The sequence below is a fragment of the Pseudopipra pipra genome, chromosome 1 (genome assembly GCF_036250125.1).
Source record: "Pseudopipra pipra isolate bDixPip1 chromosome 1, bDixPip1.hap1, whole genome shotgun sequence".
NCBI lineage: Eukaryota > Metazoa > Chordata > Aves > Passeriformes > Pipridae > Pseudopipra > Pseudopipra pipra.
The window spans coordinates 226,863-245,316 of NC_087549.1; the positions used below are offsets into that span (position 1 = coordinate 226,863).

At 69.4% G+C, this 18,454-nt stretch overlaps 1 protein-coding gene across 26 annotated transcripts in view; it reads right to left on the bottom strand.

Annotated features, from left to right (window-relative positions):
* Window positions 1–18,454, bottom strand: part of PLEC (plectin) — a 59,144-nt gene that overhangs the window by 24,788 nt on the left and 15,902 nt on the right. For 7 of the 26 annotated variants that reach the window (XM_064672481.1, XM_064673757.1, XM_064673173.1 and 4 more), the window contains 11 exons: window positions 6,741–6,802; window positions 6,195–6,209; window positions 5,756–5,845; window positions 5,442–5,477; window positions 3,900–3,977; window positions 3,716–3,808; window positions 3,378–3,544; window positions 1,718–1,833; window positions 1,518–1,624; window positions 1,317–1,436; window positions 308–403 (listed from right to left, as the gene is read on the bottom strand). In XM_064672481.1, coding sequence (XP_064528551.1) covers window positions 308–403; window positions 1,317–1,436; window positions 1,518–1,624; window positions 1,718–1,833; window positions 3,378–3,544; window positions 3,716–3,808; window positions 3,900–3,977; window positions 5,442–5,477; window positions 5,756–5,845; window positions 6,195–6,209; window positions 6,741–6,802 — 980 coding nt within the window. Of the gene's footprint in view, window positions 1–307; window positions 404–1,316; window positions 1,437–1,517; window positions 1,625–1,717; window positions 1,834–3,377; window positions 3,545–3,715; window positions 3,809–3,899; window positions 3,978–5,441; window positions 5,478–5,755; window positions 5,846–6,194; window positions 6,210–6,740; window positions 6,803–8,964; window positions 9,179–14,025; window positions 14,160–15,034; window positions 15,096–17,699; window positions 17,838–18,095; window positions 18,218–18,454 lie in introns of those variants that run through there. The other 19 variants (XM_064672656.1, XM_064672749.1, XM_064673423.1 and 16 more) reach the window with 15 other exon arrangements.

Sequence of the window (18,454 nt, forward strand, 5' to 3'; positions counted from 1 at the left end):
GACCATCATCCCCTTGGGACCCCCGGCACCCCGGGATGATCATCTCCTTAGGACCCACCCCCAGCCCCCCAAGACCCCTGGCTCCCCAGGATCCCCAGCCAGCCCGGGACCAACATCCCCTTGGGTCCCATCCCCACCTCCCCAAGACCCCAGAGGACCCCCACCCCTCAGGAACCCAGCCCCAGAGCTCCCACCCTTTGGGGTCCCAGCCCCCCAGAACCTCCAGCCGCAGGGCCCCTACCCTCAGGCCCCCCTCCCTGTGGACCCCAGACCCCCGGGGAGCCCCCCAAGACCCCAGCCCGCACACCTCCAGCGCCTGGAAGATGGCTTTGGAGCGGTTCTTGTCGGCCTCCCGGGCCGGCAGCTCCGTCTCTTTGAACTTGAGGAACTGGCGCCAGAGGATCTGCCGGAGGCGGGGGGGGGGGGTCAGCTGAGCAGGGACCCCCTGCCAATGCTGACCCCTCCTCGGGAATCCACCCCCCCTCAATTTTCCATGCGTGCAGAGCCGGCGGGAAGGAAGTGGCTGTGCTGGGCTTTGCCAGCGGTGACTCACGGCACAGCCAGGGAGGGTGAGTCAGGGGGGCCCCCCCGACAGGGAGCCTGGCTCTGCCACGGCTCTGAGCCCCTGCACCCTGCAGACCCCTGGGCTGGCACCGCTGGGGGCTCAGCTCCACGGCCGTGGACTGGTCTCCCAGTGACCCACGGCAGAGCACAGCTGGCCATGTGCCAGCAAAGGGGCTGCCAGCCAGACATGAACCACCCCCAGTGGGGTCATGGGCCAGCTGGGACCCCACCACGCACTGCCCCAGGCACTGGTGGCTCCCAGGGCCAGTCATCCTGTGACAGCACCATCCCTGCCCCTGTATCTGTCCCCAGTCCCCGTGCCTGTGCCACGCTGGCAGCACCAGTGCTGTCCCACTCCATCCCCATGCCTGTGCCACGCTGGCAGCACCATCCCTGCCCCTGTATCTGTCCCCAGTCCCCGTGCCTGTGCCACGCTGGCAGCACCAGTGCTGTCCCACTCCATCCCCGTGCCTGTGCCATGCCAGCAGCACCATCCCTGCCCCTGTATCTGTCCCCAGTCCCCATGCCTGTGCCACGCTGGCAGCACCATCCCTGTCCCTGTATCTGTCCCCAGTCCCCGTGCCTGTGCCGTGCCAGCAGCACCAGCCCTGTCCCTATATCTGCCCCCAGTCCCCGTGCCTGTGCCACGCTGGCAGCACCAGTGCTGTCCCACTCCATCCCCGTGCCTGTGCCGTGCCAGCAGCACCAGCCCTGTTCTGTGTCCCCATGCCCGTGCTGTGCTGGTGCCTCACCTCGATCTCCTCGTAGCTGGTGGGGAGACGACGCTCCTCGAAGAGCGTCGAGTGCTGCCGGCTCCACTGCAGCAGCCCCGTCACCACCTCGTAGTACTCCTGCCAGCGCAGCTGCAGCTCCTGGGGACGGGGACACGTGTGGGGCTGGGGGTGACACCGTGGGGGTGGCAGCGGCGGTGACCCCCCGGCTCCCCGACTCACGTTGGCCTTGACGCCGTCCTGCACCTCGGGCACGCGCGGCATGGCATCGTACAGCGAGGACACGTACGTGATGATGGACTTCTCGTCCGGCTGCGCCACGTCCACGTCTGCAGAGACGGAGGGGTCAGACGGGGGGACCCCGTGGCAGGGAGGGACGGGGGCTCCGTTGGGGGACCCCCTCGGTTCACCCCAGCCCGTACCTTCGGGGTCCAGCAGCCGCGTCACGCCCAGGTCCCGCTCGGCCACGGTGAAGGCCTGGTCCAGGTTCTCCAGGTTGCTCTGACGATACACCCGGCTCATGTCGATCAGCATCGGCCTGGGAGCAGCAGGTCAGCAGGGGTCAGCAGGGCCATGGCACCCCAAAACCCCAGGACAGCAGGTCCACCCCCTCCCTGGGGCTGCCTTCACTGCTGTCTCACACCCCATGCCCCACACACCCACACTGGGGGCACCGGCAGCGGGTGAGACTCCCACACCCGGCACAGGGGCACTGGGAGCTGGGGATACCCCACAGCCCCCAGCAGGAACCCCGGTGCAGGCAGAACCCCCGTGGCCTGCGGGATGGGCATCTCAACCCCTCGTGAGACTGACTGCCCAGTCCCCCATGGGACAGACACCCCAACCCCCTGTGGGGCTGACACCCCAGTCCTGTGGGTCTGACACTCCAATCCTCTATAGGGCAGACACCCCAATGCCCTCCCAGTGTGGGACTGGCCCCCCCATGCCCTCTGGGGCAGACACCTCGGCCCCTCCTTGTGGCTCCAGGGGGGACCATGTTCGGCGTGGCAGCGGCTCAGTGCAGAGCACGGCACAGATGTGACGTGGCACAGTGAGGGTGCCTCCCCCCATCTGGCACGGGCCTGCACATATTCACACTCCCCAAAAGCACCCAGTGGTCCCAGCAGGACCCATGGACATGCCTGCCTGCACCCTGGCACACCACGGTGGGCACAGCACTGCCGGCACGGGCCAATGGGCTGAGACTTGTCTGGAGCACGTGCCCACATCACCCCGAGTGGGATCACCGGCCAGGCCTGGTGAACACATGCCTGCCCACAGGATCGATGTGGCTGATCCCAGTGAGCACACCCCACCCACGGGATCGATGTGGCTGATCCCAGTGAGCACACCCCACCCACAGGATCGATCCCAGTGAGCACACCCCACCCACGGGATTGATCCCAGTGAGCACACCCCACCCACAGGATTGATCCCAGTGAGCACACCCTACCCACAGGATCGATGTGGCTGATCCCAGTGAGCACACCCCACCCACGGGATCGATCCCAGTGAGCACACCCCACCCACAGGATCAATGTGGCTGATCCCAGTGAGCACACCCCACCCCACCCACGGGATCGATCCCAGTGAGCACACCCCACCCACGGGATCGATCCCAGTGAGCACACCCCACCCACGGGATCGATCCCAGTGAGCACACCCCACCCACGGGATCGATCCCAGTGAGCACACCCCACCCACGGGATCGATCCCAGTGAGCACACCTCACCCACAGGATCGATCCCAGTGAGCACACCCCACTGACAGGATCGATCCCAGTGAGCACACCCCACCCACAGGATCGATCCCAGTGAGCACACCCCACCCACAGGATCAATGTGGCTGATCCCAGTGAGCACACCCCACCCACGGGATCGATCCCAGTGAGCACACCCCACTGACAGGATCGATCCCAGTGAGCACACCCCACTGACAGGATCGATCCCAGTGAGCACACCCCACCCACAGGATCAATCCCAGTGAGCACCCCCCACCCCACCCCACCCAGGGGATCGCTGTGGCTGACCCTGGTGAACACACGCCTGCCCGTGTGTCGTGTGGCACGACCCTGGCACTCACTTGTGCCGGTGGATGATGGCGTTGAAGAGGCGCCCGTCCCGCCAGCTGGTGGTGAAGTTGTCGCAGCGAAGGCCCTGGTAATCCTCCACCATCCGCTGCGACCACAGCAGCAGCTTCTCCTTGGCCGTCATGTCCTCAGACTGCCCCGTCACCTGGATGTCTGAGATCTGCCAGGACACGGCTGTCAGTCCAGGCACGGGCACCAGCACCAGCAAAGGGGCACTCGCCCCATGGCAGCTCCCGGTGACGCCGCTCCTGCCCCACGCAGGGACCACGCTGGCACCACAGAACCCCGGCCCCTGGCGTCACTGTCCCCATCCCCACCCCGCCGGGCTCACCTGGAAGTGGAGGATGATGGTCCAGATGAGCCCCAGCGTCAGCTTGGGGTTGCCGTCGGCGATGTCATCGTTCCGAATGTTCACCAGCTTCACCTGTGGCACGAGACACACGTGGCTCAGGGATGGGGGAGCGTGGCACAGCCCCGGGGGTCCCGGGCGTCCTGGGGCTCCCAACCCCTCTCACCTGCCGATGTTTCAGGTAGTTGAGGGCAATCTGGACATTCTGCAGCTTGTGGAAGCGCATCCGGCCTTTCTCCCGGGGCTGGGGGAGGGAGGGGCAGTGAGTGCGGCCGCCGTGGACACAGCCCTGCTGGTCCTGCCACCCCGGCCCCCGCCAGGGCCCCGCCGCGATGCCATGGCACAGCCCCAGCCCCCTCCCCAGCCAGGCCCTGCCCCGACACCAGGACACTGTCCCGCACGCCGCCCCCCGCCCGGCCCCTCCCAGCGCCGCACATGCCGATGGCACCCGCCCTCGCCCTTTGCCCCTGCAGGGGTGGGGACACTCTCCACGCTCCTTCCCGCGAACCTGCTGGCACAGACTGTTCCCACCCCACACCCAGCAGTGCCGGGGCCGCTGTGGCCATCCTGGGGGCAGCCGAGTACCCGGCGTGGGGGCACAGCAGCCACTGCCCGGGCAGGACCAGCACCAGCCTCAGTGCCACAGCACCACGGTCCTGGCAGCGCCACACCGTCCCTCACCATGCAGCTCCCCAGCACACTCCAGTGTCCCCCCTCAGCAGAACCAGGCACTGCTGAGCTGGGTGAGCACCCTCAAAACCTGCGGGTCCCAGCCAGGGTCTCCAGGGCAGGTCCTGCCTGGACACCCCCCCCACATGCTGGCCCCACCAGCTGAGCCCAGCTTCGGCTGCTGGGAGAGCTGGGGAGCCCTTAAACCTCCCCATGCTGCTCAGCAATGGACCGGGGTTCCTCCCACCCCACAGCTGGGAGTCACCAAGGACCCACAGCCCGTCAAGGCCAGGATCAGCCCCAGCATGAGAGCCCGGGGTTGGTGGCCGGGGTTGGTGTACCATCCCCCTTGCCAGCCGCCCCAGGGAGCCAGTGGCACATCCTGCTGTGGTGCTGGGAGCCATAGTCCAGCTCCAGCCCACCTGAACCCAGTGCAGTGGGATCACTCCCAGTGATGCCACGCTTCTCTTCTGCCACTGCCACCAAGGTCTGGCTCAGAGAAACCCACTCCCCTGGTGCTTGGCATCGGGTGGGGCACCGGGACAGGCACAGCATGCAGCCAGAGCACCAGGATGGCACAGCACACGGCACACGGCCGGAGCCCCAGGACATGCTCGGCACTGCCCTGTGCCGGTATCGCGGTGTAGTCGCCCCGGGACATGCTCGGCACTGCCCTGTGCCGGTATCGCGGTGTCGGTTGCCCCAGGACATGCTCGGCACTGCCCTGTGCCGGTATCGCGGTGTAGTCGCCCCGGGACATGCTCGGCACTGCCCTGTGCCGGTATCGCGGTGTTGGTCGCCCCGGGACATGCTCGGCACTGCCCTGTGCCGGTATCGCGGTGTAGTCGCCCCAGGACATGCTCGGCACTGCCCTGTGCCGGTATCGCGGTGTCGGTCGCCCCAGGACATGCTCGGCACTGCCCTGTGCCGGTATCGCGGTGTTGGTCGCCCCGGGACATGCTCGGCACTGCCCTGTGCCGGTATCGCGGTGTCGGTGCCATGCAGGGCCGTGCCGAAAGCTGACGGCAGAACCACTCACCAACCGCAAGGTCCGGAGGACGTCGCGCTCCCGGGGCTGCCCCGGCCGAGCAGAGCGGAGAGGAGCAGAGAGAGGAAGGAGGAGGAGGAGGCAAAGGCGGCGGTGGGCCGGGGCCGGCGCCAGGAAGCAGAGAGGGCACCAAAGCAAAGAGAGGTTAGAGGCGGGGGGCGCTCGGGGTCACCGGGACGGACCGACGGCCAGGCGGGAAGAGAGGGAGCAGAGGCGGGCAGCGAGGACGAGGACGGTTGGCAGGGGGGTGCCGGCACGTGGCGAGGAGCGGGGGCAGCGCGGGGTGGGGGCAGCGCGGCACCTACCAGTGTGTCCCCCGAGAGCACCTCCAGCAGTGAGATGAGGTTGTGCCCGTCCCGCAGGTCCTCGTACAGGTCGTTGACGTGGCGCTGCGCCTGAGGGGACAGCAACGGCATCAGGGGGGCTGGGGGTGGCCGAGCACCCCCCATCCCTGCCAGTCAGCACTGGAGTGGGCACCCGGTGACCCCCCCAGTGCAGCGGGTGCTCACACACGGCCCCAAACACAGCTGGTGCCCCCAGTGTCACATCCCCCCAAACACGCACAGCAACTCCCCCCACGGTGCCAGGATGGATCCAGCATCGTTCTGGCATCACTCCAGCGTCACTCTGGCATGCACAGGGGCCCACCACGCTGGCAGCCCCAGGGACCCCTCCCCAGTGAGGGCAGCAGAGGGTGTGTGAAGAGGAAGAGCACAGTGGGACAGACAGAGAGGAAGGACCTACCTCTGCTCGCCAGTGCTGCACAGGGCAGAGAGAAGAGAGCGGTTAGGACAGAGCAAAGAGAGGACCCAGGGTGGACTGGGGGTGGTGGCACTGCGGGGTTGGGGACACGTGGAGACACGTCACTACGGGGGCTGCAGGACATCCCAGTATGTGCTGGGTGCTAAGGTGGGGCTCTGCCCACCACACTGGAGGGACGGGCACCGGCACGATGGCAGGGAACGGGGACCACAGGAGTGGGACAGGACCGAGGGTGTCAAAGCCCTGGACACATTCCCACATGCCAGGGGCACCATCCCCTCCTGGAACACATGGGAGGGCAGCAGGGGGGGCAGATCCTGCCTGCAAGGGCAGACCCCCACCATGGAGGCAGCTGAGAGGCCTCGACTACCAGTGAGGCCCAGAAGAACTCGCACTGGCACAGGGTACCCTCCACTGCCCATGTCCTTGGCAACGCCGGCACAGGGGGCTGCAACTGGGGATGCTGCCAGGGCTGAGGGCTGGGGGCTGCTGGGGCAGTGGTGCCCACCAGACTGGCAGTGCCTGTACCTTGATGAGGTGCTTGTTGACCCATTTGGTGAAAGTTTTCTTCTGGACACGATCTCGCTCATCTGCAAGAGAGGAGAGGGACAGGTGAGCCAGCGGCACCTGGGTCACGGCACAGCAAGAACCAGGCCCTGCCGGTGGCACCGCAGGGCACAGATGGTGCAGGAAACGATGAGCCAACAGCTCTGGGGAACCATGGTGAGTCACAGGGTGTGGGGGAAGGAAACAGCTAACGGGGATCGGCCCCGGCGTGCCAGCGCTGTGCCAGCGCCCGCCAGCACCTCTCAGCCCATCAGCAGCTGCCAGCACCAGAGAGAGCACGGGGTGCCCACCCAGCCCTGAGACCCCGGCACCACAGCGGGAAGGGAGCCCCAGCACTGGGTTCTGTGGGCACTGACCAAGTGGGAAAGGTCCAGCACAGGGACAAGGCCACGGCACGTCTGTCCTGGCACAGCCCCAGCACAACCCCAGCCCCACAGGCAGGGCCCCACTGGATGTGCATGGGACCAGTGTGAGCCTACGCACTGTCTGCACTGCTGGAGCCACGGGACACCCCGGGACACCCTACACCCCCGGGACACCCCTTGCCACGGGCACGGGGCCAACGGGGCCACAGTGAGTCACGGCACTCCCTGCCCGCTGCCCTGTCATTAGGGGATGGGATGGGAATGGTGACGCATCAGGATGGGCATCCAGGATTGCACGGGACCAATCCCCCAGCACCCGCTACCGGCACCCACTGCCCTGCACCTCACTAACCCACCCATTACCCTGCACCCTGTTACCAGCACCCACTGCCCTGCACCTCACTAACCCACCCATTACCCTGCACCCTGTTACCAGCACCCGCTGCCTACACCTCACTAACCCACCCATTACCCCGCACCCTGTTACCAGCACCCGCTGCCTACACCTCACTAATCCACCTATTACCCTGCACCCTGTTACCAGCACCCACCACCCTACACCTCACTAATCCACCCACTGCCCTGCACCCTGTTACCAGCACCCACTGCCCTGCACCCCGTTAACTCACCCATTACCCTGCACCCTGTTAACTCACCCATTACCCTGCACCTTGTTACCAGCACCCACTGCCCTGCACCCCGTTAACCCACCCATTGCCCTGCACCTTGTTACCAGCACCCACTGCCTACACTTCACTAACCCACCCATTGCCCTGCACCCTGTTACCAGCACCCACCTCCCTGCACCCCATTAACAACCCCACCCCCCGTGCCCTGCTACCAGCACCCATCCTTCTGGCCCCACTGCCCCCTGGCCCCCAGTGTCAGCACCAGACCCAGCCCGGTGCCCAGGAGAGGTCGGTGACCCGAGGGGACACTCCACGCGTGTGGGGCAATGCCACCAACCCCACGGCTGCTGCGACGCCCCCCTGCCCACGCCACACGAGCCGGGTGCTGCGTGCCGGGTCTTGCCCCGCCGGAGCGTGCTGGGATCTGCCCACGCGGCACCAGCGCCCCACAGCCAACACCCCCAGCCCGGGCGAGCACATGGGGACGCCGCGCACCCGGAATTGCCCCACGGGCCCAAGGGCGCTCAGCGGCGCAGCCAGGGCGTGCCGGGCCGGGAGCGGCCGCGGTGCGAGAGGAAGGAAGGAAGGAAGCGTGGGGCACACACTGCGCACCGAGCCGGGGGCACCCGCACCGCGCCCCGGCACCCGCGCCGGGAACGCCGACACCCGGGGGTCCTCACGGCAGCGCCCACCCCGGGGCGGCGGCGGAGCCACCGCGGCAGCCGGGCCACAGCGCTGGGCAGGGCGTGGCAGGAAGCGACCGACGGGCACCGGCGATGGGGACGGGCGGCGGCGTGGGCGTCTGACCCACGGTCTGCCCCATAGCCCGCCCCAGAGACACCGCCCCAGCATGGGGGGTCTGCCCCATAGCCTGCCGGGGACACCGCCCCAGCGTGGGGGTCTGACCCACAGCCTGCCCCATAGGCTGCCCTGGGGACACTAATCTGGGGACACTGCCCCGGCCTGGGGGTCTGCCCCAGGGACACCGCCCTGGTGTGAGAGTTTGCCCCATAGCCAGCCCCACAGCCTACCTGGGGGCACACCTCCCCAGCGACACCGCCCCAGCATGGGGGTCTCCCCCAGGGACACCGCCCTGCCGTGGGAGTCTGTCCCACAGCCTGCCCCGGGGACACCGCCCCAGGTGAGGGATGCAGTGGTGGGGCGGCCCCCCCGCACGCCTCGGCGCGATACCTTTGCGGCCCTCGGCCGCCCGCAGCACGGCCAGGTACAGGTTGTCCTCGGAGCCCGTCCGGGTGGCCGCCACCGGAGCCTCCTCCGGGTTGCGCCGCTGTCGGGACATGGCTGAGCCCCGACACAGCTCGTCTCGCCTCCCGCTCCGCTGCCGGTCCCGCCGCGAGTGGGGCGGCTCGGGGAGGAGACGGGGCTCCATCCCCCCGCCCCACGCCCCGACCCTGCCCACAGGAAACTCCCGAGCCCACGGCGCCGCTTTAACCCTTCCCTCCCCGCGCCGGCGGCCGGAATCGGGCACAGATCCATGGACCTGCCGTGGGGCACCCCACGGGAAGCCGGCACCCTCTGCCGCACGCCCGGGGCCGCCGGACCTCCAGCTCTGCAAGCGCGGGGGGTGGGACCACCGGTCCTGAAGCTCGTGGTGCGCAGACACCTTTATACTCCCACACGGAGCTGCCAGACCCTCTGCCCCACCCTCTGGGACCTTGGGAACTGCAGACCCGCAAGCCCGGGGATTCAGACCCCCCCCCCCCACACACACACCCTAAGGCCTCGGGACCCCTAGGTCCGCAAGCCCTGTGGGTTTGGGACCCCCAACTCCACAGCCCAGTGCTGTCAGACCCCCAGTCCCCACACCCCGGGACCCCAAGATTTACGAACCCCAGAGGCCCAGGACCCCCACGTTCCCAGCTCAGGACCCTTCTGGCCCCCTATTGAGAGTTCCCAAAACCCCTCTGGCCCCATGGTCAGGGGTTACCCAGCCCCTCAGCTCCCAGCTGGGACCTCCTCTGAGGGCCATGACATCACCTTCTCCCCCAGCCCAGGGACCTCCCAACGACCCCAGACCCTACCCCGGTGCCATGGGACCCCTGCTCCCCCCATCCTCGGGCTCAGGCCCCTGAAGCTTTGCCAGGTCCAGGTCCCACAGCTGAGGGGCTCAGAGCCCCAGGGCCCCTCCTGGGGAGTTCAGGGTCCCAATCCCCTGGGCTATAGGACCCCGAAGGTGGAGAGGCTGAGCCCCACAGACCCACTAGTTGCCCCCTGCTCACATCAGTGGCTGCTCCCACCCCTGCCAGTGGCTCTGCTCCCACCGAGCACCCCAGGACAGCACCCAACACCCCACCCTGCTCCCCGTGGCACCCACGGGTGCTCCTGTCGGGCAGGGGTATTGGCAGCACTGGAGGAATGCCCCTCCCCAGGCACCCATCTCCCACTGCACCCCCCTGACAGGGTGACACTGCTGGCCGTGGGAACCACGGGGGGATTCTGGGGGTCGCGCCCCACTGGGTGCTGTGTCCCCCTGGGACATCCCTCCTCGGGGCTCTGAGGGTTGGGGATCCCCAGAGGAGTTGGCACAGGATGGGAGTCCATGGCCCCTCAGAGCAGCACGGGCCTGACAGCTCTGCCCACAGCAGCACCCGCAGCACCCATGTCATACGTGTCACCACTGTCACCCACATCACCCACAGCAGGGGTGGCAGCTGCTGGGGAAAGTGCAGCCTCAGGCACCCTGAGCGCTGCCAGCCTGGCACAGCCTGGGCCCCAACACCCGCATCTGCACCCCAACACCGAGGTCTGCACTCCAACACCCACATCTGCACCCCAACACCCGCATCTGCACCCTAACACCCAGGTCTGCACCCTAACACCCGGGTCTGCACCCCAACACCCACATCTGCACCCCAACACCCGCATCTGCACCCCAACACCCAGGTCTGCACCCCAACACCCCCATCTGCACACCAACACCCGGGTCTGCAGCCCAACATACACATCAGTGCCCCAAGGCCCATGTTCTGCACCCCAACATCCACATCTACACCCCAACACCGACGTCACTTTCCCGCACCCGACACCGGTGTGGAGTCCAAGGACACGGGGCCGCGGCCTCTTCTCGCCGTGACTCACGGTCCAACCGCGCGCCCGCAGCGCCACGGGGAGCCCCACCGGCACCCGCCCACCGGTGACACCCCCCGTGACACCCACCCGAGACACCCGTGGGTGCGGGAGCCCGTCAGGGAGCGGCAGCCAGTGCCGGCCCAGTGCCCGCTGGGGCAGAGCCAGCGCGGCCGCCGCGGAATGCGGGCGGCACCGGCCCGGCCCGCCCCGGCCCCGGCCCCGGCACGCACATTTTTCCGCCGAGAGCGCATTTGGCACAGGCACATCTGGCACAGGCACATCTGGCACGGGCACATCTGGCGCCCGGAGCGCGATGGGAGCCCGGCTGACGCACGTCGGGGGGGACAGGGACACCCCGGAGCCGCAGCTACCGCAGCCCGTGGGCATCGGGACGCGAAGGGCGAAGGGCGGCAGAGGGACAGGGCGGTGGCACTGCCAGGGAGGTGATATGGGTGGCACCGCGCCGGACTGGCACCTTGCTCACACCGGCTGAGCCGCTCCGACGTGCCGAGCCGGGGCCGGAGGGTTCCGCGGCGCGGCCGAGACCCCGGGACCGCGTCGGGGTGAGGGGCGGGACGGCACCGCTGCTCCGGCACCCCCGGCACCGGCACCCCCGGCTCCGGCACCGTGGCACCGGCAGGTACCGACCGGAGGGACGAGGCGGTGTCGGGGCGGGCGCTTTGAAGACCTGACGGGGCGGCTCTTGGCACCGGCCCCGGCGGCTCCCGGGGCAGGCAGCTCCCGGCCCCGGCGGCTCCCGAGCCAGCCGGGCCGGCCGGGCAGGAGCACCGCAGTCTCGCCCGCGGGTGCCGACGCCGCCGGGCCGGCCCGGCTCCCTCCCACGGCGTCTCCAGCCCGCCGGGCTCCGAGGGAGCCCCCTGGACCCGCCGAGCCTCCCTCACCTCGGCACCGTGCCGGGCACCCGCGCCCGCACCCTGCGGCACCCACGGCCGCGGGCGGGGAACGGGGGCTGCCGGCATCGGGGCAGCACCCATCGCCGGGGAACGGGGGCTGCCGGCATCGGGGCAGCACCCATCGCCGGGGAACGGGGGCTGCCGGCATCGGGGCAGCACCCATCGCCGGGGAACGGGGGCTGCCGGCATCGGGGCAGCACCCATCGCCGGGGCGTCGGGCCCGAGCGGCACCGCCACGAACCCGGGAACCCACCGGCACCAGTGGGGCCTCGGGGTGTCAGCACCGTGGGGGGAGGTCGGCACCGGAAAGCGGGTCAGCACCGGGGGAAGGGGGTCAGCACCGGGGGGAAGGGGGTCAGCACTGGGGGAAGGGGGTCAGCACTGGGGGAAGGGGGTCAGCACTGGGGGAAGGGGTCAGCACCGGGGGGAAGGGGGTCAGCACCGGGGGGAAGGGGTCAGCACCGGGGGAGGGGGTCAGCACTGGGGGGAAGGGGTCAGCACCGGGGGGAAGGGGTCACCACTGGGGGAAGGGGGTCAGCACTGGGGGAAGGGGTCAGCACTGGGGGGAAGGGGGTCAGCACTGGGGGAAGGGGTCAACACTGGGGGGAAGGGGGTCAGCACTGGGGGAAGGGGTCAGCACTGGGGGGAAGGGGTCAGCACTGGGGGGAAGGGGGTCAGCACTGGGGGGAAGGGGGTCAGCACTGGGGGGAAGGGGGTCAGCACTGGGGGGAAGGGGTCAGCACCAGGCGATAGGTGTGGGGTGTCCTGGTGAGGGAGGGCTGGCACACGGGACAGCGACGCGGGGGCACCCCATTGGAGGGGGCACGGGGAGCCGGGCACGTGCACACACACGGACACACACAAGCACGTGTGTGCAGGAGCTCACGCGCACACAGACGTGCAGCGTCACACACGCAGACTCACACGTGTGTGCACACGCACTCGTACACTCATGTGCATGCTCACATGTGCACAGGCACACACACACATGTGCACAGGCACACACGCTGGAGCACACACTCCCCATCACCCCCATACACGTGTGCAGGGGCACACACACAAGTGCACATACACACACACGTGTGCAGGGGCACACACACAAGTGCACATACACACACACGTGTGCAGGAGCACACACACAAGTGCACAAACACACACACGTGTGCAGGGGCACACACACAAGTGCACAAACACACACCTGCACAGACACACACGGCTGCACTTACACACACACAGACATGGGCACAGAGACACGTGGACACCAGCACACAAATGTGCACACACTCACACTCAGTGGGGTACACACACATCGCTGCCCCAGATATGTGTGCAGGGGCACACACACGTGCACACGTAGACACACACACATGTGCACAGACACACGCAAGCACACACATGTACAGCCACACCCACAGGTGCACATACACATGTGTTCACTGGTGCACACACGGGTGCACACACACACGTGCAGGCGTGCACCAGCACACACACACACACACACATGCTCACACCCACATGTACACACAGAACAACACACACACACTAACACACACAAACACACGTGCTCACACCCGCATGTGCACACAGAACAACACACACACACACACACGCACTCACACACAGAACAACACATACACACACACTAACACACACGTACACACAGAACACACACCCCCTAACACACACACACTCACACCCTCATGCACACACAGAACAACACACACACATACACACACACAAACACGCACACGCTCACACACACATGTACGCACAGAAAAACACACACCCCCTAACACACACACACTCACACCCTCAGTCACACACACAACACACACACACACACTAACACACACATGTACACACAGAACAACACACGCACACACTAACACACACACACACTAACACACACACACACTAACACACACACACACTAACACACACACACGCTAACACACACTAACACACACACACACAAACACGCACACGCACTCACACCCTCCCTGCTGAGCCCGTCCCAGCTCAGCGCAGCTCAGCAGGGCCCCGGGGCTCTGGGGGCGGGGTCACAGAGGGGGCGTGGCTCAAAGGCTCCGGGCAGACCCCGCCCCTCCCCGTTCCCCCCCCCGCCCGCCGCTCCAGAGCACCCCCGGCCCGCCGCTCCCGCGCTCCCGCCGCGAGTTCCCCCCGTCCCCCCACCCCGGGACACCCCCTCCCCGCCCCCGCCCTCCCCGGCCCCGCTCCCCTCGGTCACCGGTGCAGCAGAGCCGGGCGCTCAGGTACCGCCGCCGCTCGGGCTCGGAGCCGCCGCTCAGCCAGTCCCCGGCGGGACCGGGGCCCGACATGGCCCCGCCGCTCCACCGGAAGGGACGGGACCCACCGACCACCGACCGACCGCCGGACCCACCGCCGGGACCGACCGGCGGCACCGGGCGGACGGGACGGGCGGGGGGAGGGACGGGCGGCACCCGCCCCGCTTCGCCCCGCCCCCCCGGCGGTCCCGGCTGCGCCACCACCCGCGGCACCCGGGGGGACCGGGGGGACCCGGGGAGGACACCCCACCCCGCACCCCGGGGAGACACCCCACCCCGCACCCCGGGGAGACACCCACTCCGCAAACCGGGGAGACACCCACTCCGCAAACCGGGAGAGCCGGGGGCGCGCTCCGTCCCCGCTGCCCCGAGGGGTACACCCCGTCCCTAAAACCCGGAGGGACCCCGAGGAAACCCCACCCCACGCCCCGGGGCGATCTCCGATCAGGACCCCTCCTTCCGCACCCGGACCCGCGGTGCTGGAACCCCGCGCCCCCGCCCGCACCCCTCTGCCCGGTGCCCCCAGGACCAGCCGGTACTGCAGCCACGGGGCACCCCGACATCTCCAGCACCCGCATCCCGACCCCTTACCCACACGCAGAGCTCCAGGGGGGGGGGGGCAGCTCGTGCCCCCCCGCACCCAAGCCTCACTTCAGCACCCATCCCTTCCATCTTCCTCTCCCCAGAGGTCCCACAAAGGGTCCCCGCGCCGAGGGGAGCCCTCAGTGTGTCTTCTGGTGGGTCCCCAGGGCACCGAGGACCCCCGAGCTGCAGGGACCCCGTGCGCCCCACGCCGCGTCCCACCACCCCCTCCCCCGAGGCCAGATGAGACCCCAGGCACACGCAGGGCCGGACCGAGCTGTGCCAGGAAGGAGCCTGCGACGGGGAAGGGGGTTCTGGGGGACGCCAAGGCGGAAACACCCCCCTCCGACCCCCCGGCCCGCAGGTCACCTGCTCCTGGCCCGCAGCAGCACCCGCAGCAGAGCGCGAAGCCCATCGCGCGTCCCGGCCCCGGCGCCCCCCGCCCCGCTCGGCGTCCGGCCGCGTCTGGTGGGAGCGCGGCGGGATCCGTGCCCGGAGCGCGGCCTGAGCCGCGGCCAGTGACTCACACAGCCCACGGCCTCCGCCAGCCCGGCTCCTCCTGTTCCCAGGCAGCGCGGAGCCCACCCACGGCCGCCGCGCTGGGAGCCCCCGAACCAGCCCGGCCGCGGGCAGAGCGCAGCCGGGACAAAGCCGGACAAAGCCGGGACAAAGCAGGAGGGGCTCCGACCCCCTGGCACGGGCACAGGCATGGCACGGGCATGGCACAGCACAGGCATGCCATGGCACAGGAGCCCTGGTCAGGGAGACACCCAAGTGGTTCAGAGTGGGCTGCCCCTGTTATCACCCGGAGTGCTGGGGGGCTCCTGGAGCTGGGCACATCCCTGCCAGAGGGAGCACAGAGGTCTCAGGAGGATCTCAGGGGGTCTCGGGGTCTTATGTCAAAACCCAGCAGGGCAAAACCCAGCCAGGCTGAGCCAGGCCAGCAGCAAGGCCGAGGTGTGGGGGCTGGGCACGGCAGAGCACGGCATGGCACGGTGCCGACCCACGGCTCAGCCCCACGGCAGCGGCCGCGTCCCATCTGTGCCGCAGAGATAAGGAGCTGGGGGCAGCGGGGTGGGCCGAGCCGGAGCGATAGCGCCCGGCGAGCGGGGAACACCGCCTGGAACGGGACACGTGTCCCGCGGGATGTGCGTGCCACGCCCGCCACGCTTCCCGCACACTGCCACGGCTCCGACACGCTTCCCACGGCCCAGCACGCTTCCCAGGGCTCTGACACGCTTCCCACGGCTCCACCATGGAGGACGTGGGACAGTGGCGGGAAGAGCCTCCTCAGGGATGCCAGAGGCGGTGCCGGGGGGACCGTGCCGGGGGAACCGTGCCGGGGATGCCCGTGGTTGCCAGGCACGGCCCCTCGAGGCCGGTGAGTCATGGCTGCGGCCAGCAGCAGCATCCGATCCTCCCGGCCTGGCACAGCCGGAGCCGCCAGCGCGGTGGAAAAGCTGAGTGGAGCGGAAAGGGGGGGGACAGGGGGGTTCCCAAACCTCTGGGGCCCCCCTCCGCCCACTGCCGCCACGTCTCTGGCAGCCTTGGAAACCGGAGCGGGGCCAAACAAACAGCGGCATCCTGCTGCCAAAACCAGCCGGCGCCGCCACCAGCCCGCCAAGTTCTGCCGCGGCTCCCCCGCCCCCCCCCTCAGCCTTTTGCCCCCCAGCCCCCCAGGCACGGGGATAGAGACACAGGCAGGAGCCCTGGTTGGGCCGTGGTGCCCCTTGAAAACACCTGCCCTGACACTGCCGAAACTGCCACCGAGAGCAGCTGGTACAGCCCCTCATTTGCCCGGGGCAGCCCCCTGCGGGTACCGGGCAGCCCCCCGCGGGTACTGGGCAGCCCCCCCGCAGGCATCAGGCAACCTCTCGTGAGCACCGATCAGCCTCCCGCGGGCACCGGGCAGCCCCTTGTTGTCACCCGGCAGTCCCCACCCCGACCCCTCCGCGGGTTCCAGGAGCAGCGCTCAGAAACAACCCCACTGCCCCGGCGAGGCACAGCCCAGCACGGAGACCACCGGTGGAACCCCCCCGAGCGATCGCGGAGGTGCAGACCCCAGCACCACCGAGAGCGGCCGGTGCTGCCGGAGCCTCCCGGATTCCCCAGCTCGGGAGGGTCGCGGCGCGAAGGGATGATGGGCCCCGGCAGGTGCGACCTTGGGGGTGCCCTTCGGACTGGGCCGGCGCCAGGGACAGCGGCCCCCCCGGCGGGGGCAGCCGGGGCTCCGGCCCGGCCAAGGTGCCCTGCCCGCCTTATCTGGCACCGGCACCGGCACCGGCAGCGGCCGCGGCTCCGCGGCTCCCCCCGGCCGCGGGCCCGGCAGTGGTTTCGCAGCGCGGCGGGAGCGGGCCCGGCCCGGTGGCCGCGTGACAGCGCCCGGTGCCGCACGCAGATCGACGGAAACCGCAGCCAACGCCCTGGAAAGCGCCGGGAGGGGGGGCCGCGGCCGCCGGCAGCGCCCCGGCAGCAGGGAGGGATGCAGGTGGCCGAGTCCGCGCCGGCGGAGGGTGTGGGGGGGTCTCATGGAACCCCCAGACACCAGCACCCACTCGGCCCTTCCCGGGCCCCCCTGTCACCAGATCCCTGTCCCCAAAAATATTTGGCACCTTCACACTTCGGGATGGGGATGCTGGGGGAGGGTTTGGGCAGCCACCCCCGCGCCGAGGGGCTGCTGCCGGGATCCCCACTCCTGATGGTGTCGGGGAGGGGGGGGGGGTGTCACACTCCATCAATGCTGAGTCACTCCTGGGTACCACCTGGTGCTGCATCCCGCCCCCCCCCACCGGGATGTTCCCCCACGGCAGGTGAAGCTCCCCAGAACCCAGGGCAGCAGGTCTCTCCCCTCGTCCCTCCCCGCACGGGCGGTGAGTCCCCCCTAAAGCCCCTCGGGACCCCCCCCCACTCAGGAAGCAGCGGGGCTGCAGGTGCCGCGCCGCTCCCCCCCTCCCCACGGCGGGTGGGCGGGGCGAGGGGCCGAGCCGAGCGGAGCCGGGGGGGCCGAGGGAGGACCGAGGGGAGTCGAACTCACCGGTGCCCCCCGGCTCGTCCCGCCGCCGCCGCCAGTACCAGACCAGGGCGAGGGATGCTGCGTGTCCCGCCGCCACCAGCGACGGGAACAGGGACCCGGTGTCCTCCATGCGGGACACGGGACGGGCTCGGAACCGGCCGGGCTCGGCGGGGCAGGGACGGACCAGCGCCCGCCCCCCCGGGGCAGCGCCCGCTCCGCCTTAACCCCTCCCGGGCCGCGGCGCGGAGACGCCTCCTGCCCGCCGCACCGGCACGGCCCCCCCGTGTCCCCCCCCTGCCGTGTCCCCCCCCGCGTCGTGTTCCCCCCATCCCGGCTTTTTATATCCCGGGACAAGCGTCCCGGCGGCGCCAGCCCCCCTGTCCCTGTCCTTTCCGCAGCCCCCCCGGTCTCACCCACCCGGTACGACCTTCATGGACAAGGCAGGGTGCGGGCAGGTGCGAGCAGGGTGCGGGCAGGTGCGGAGCGCGGAGCGAGGGCACAGCGCGGCTCCGCCGGTGGCGGTGGGGGCGGGGGGGGCGGGCAGGGAGCGGGCGCCGATATAAATAACCGGGGCCCGTCACCGAGCCCGAGTTAGAACATGACACGGGTGGGGGCGGGACGGGGCGGCCGCGGCGGCACCTCGGGACCCCCGGACCCCCCAGCACCGGTGGGGGGGGGTCACGCTACCGCCACCTCGGGGGGCGTCGTGACGCCGGGACTGAGGGCCCCGGCACGGCCCCGCCGCCGAAGGAGGCCGCCCCTCCAGACCGGGGAGA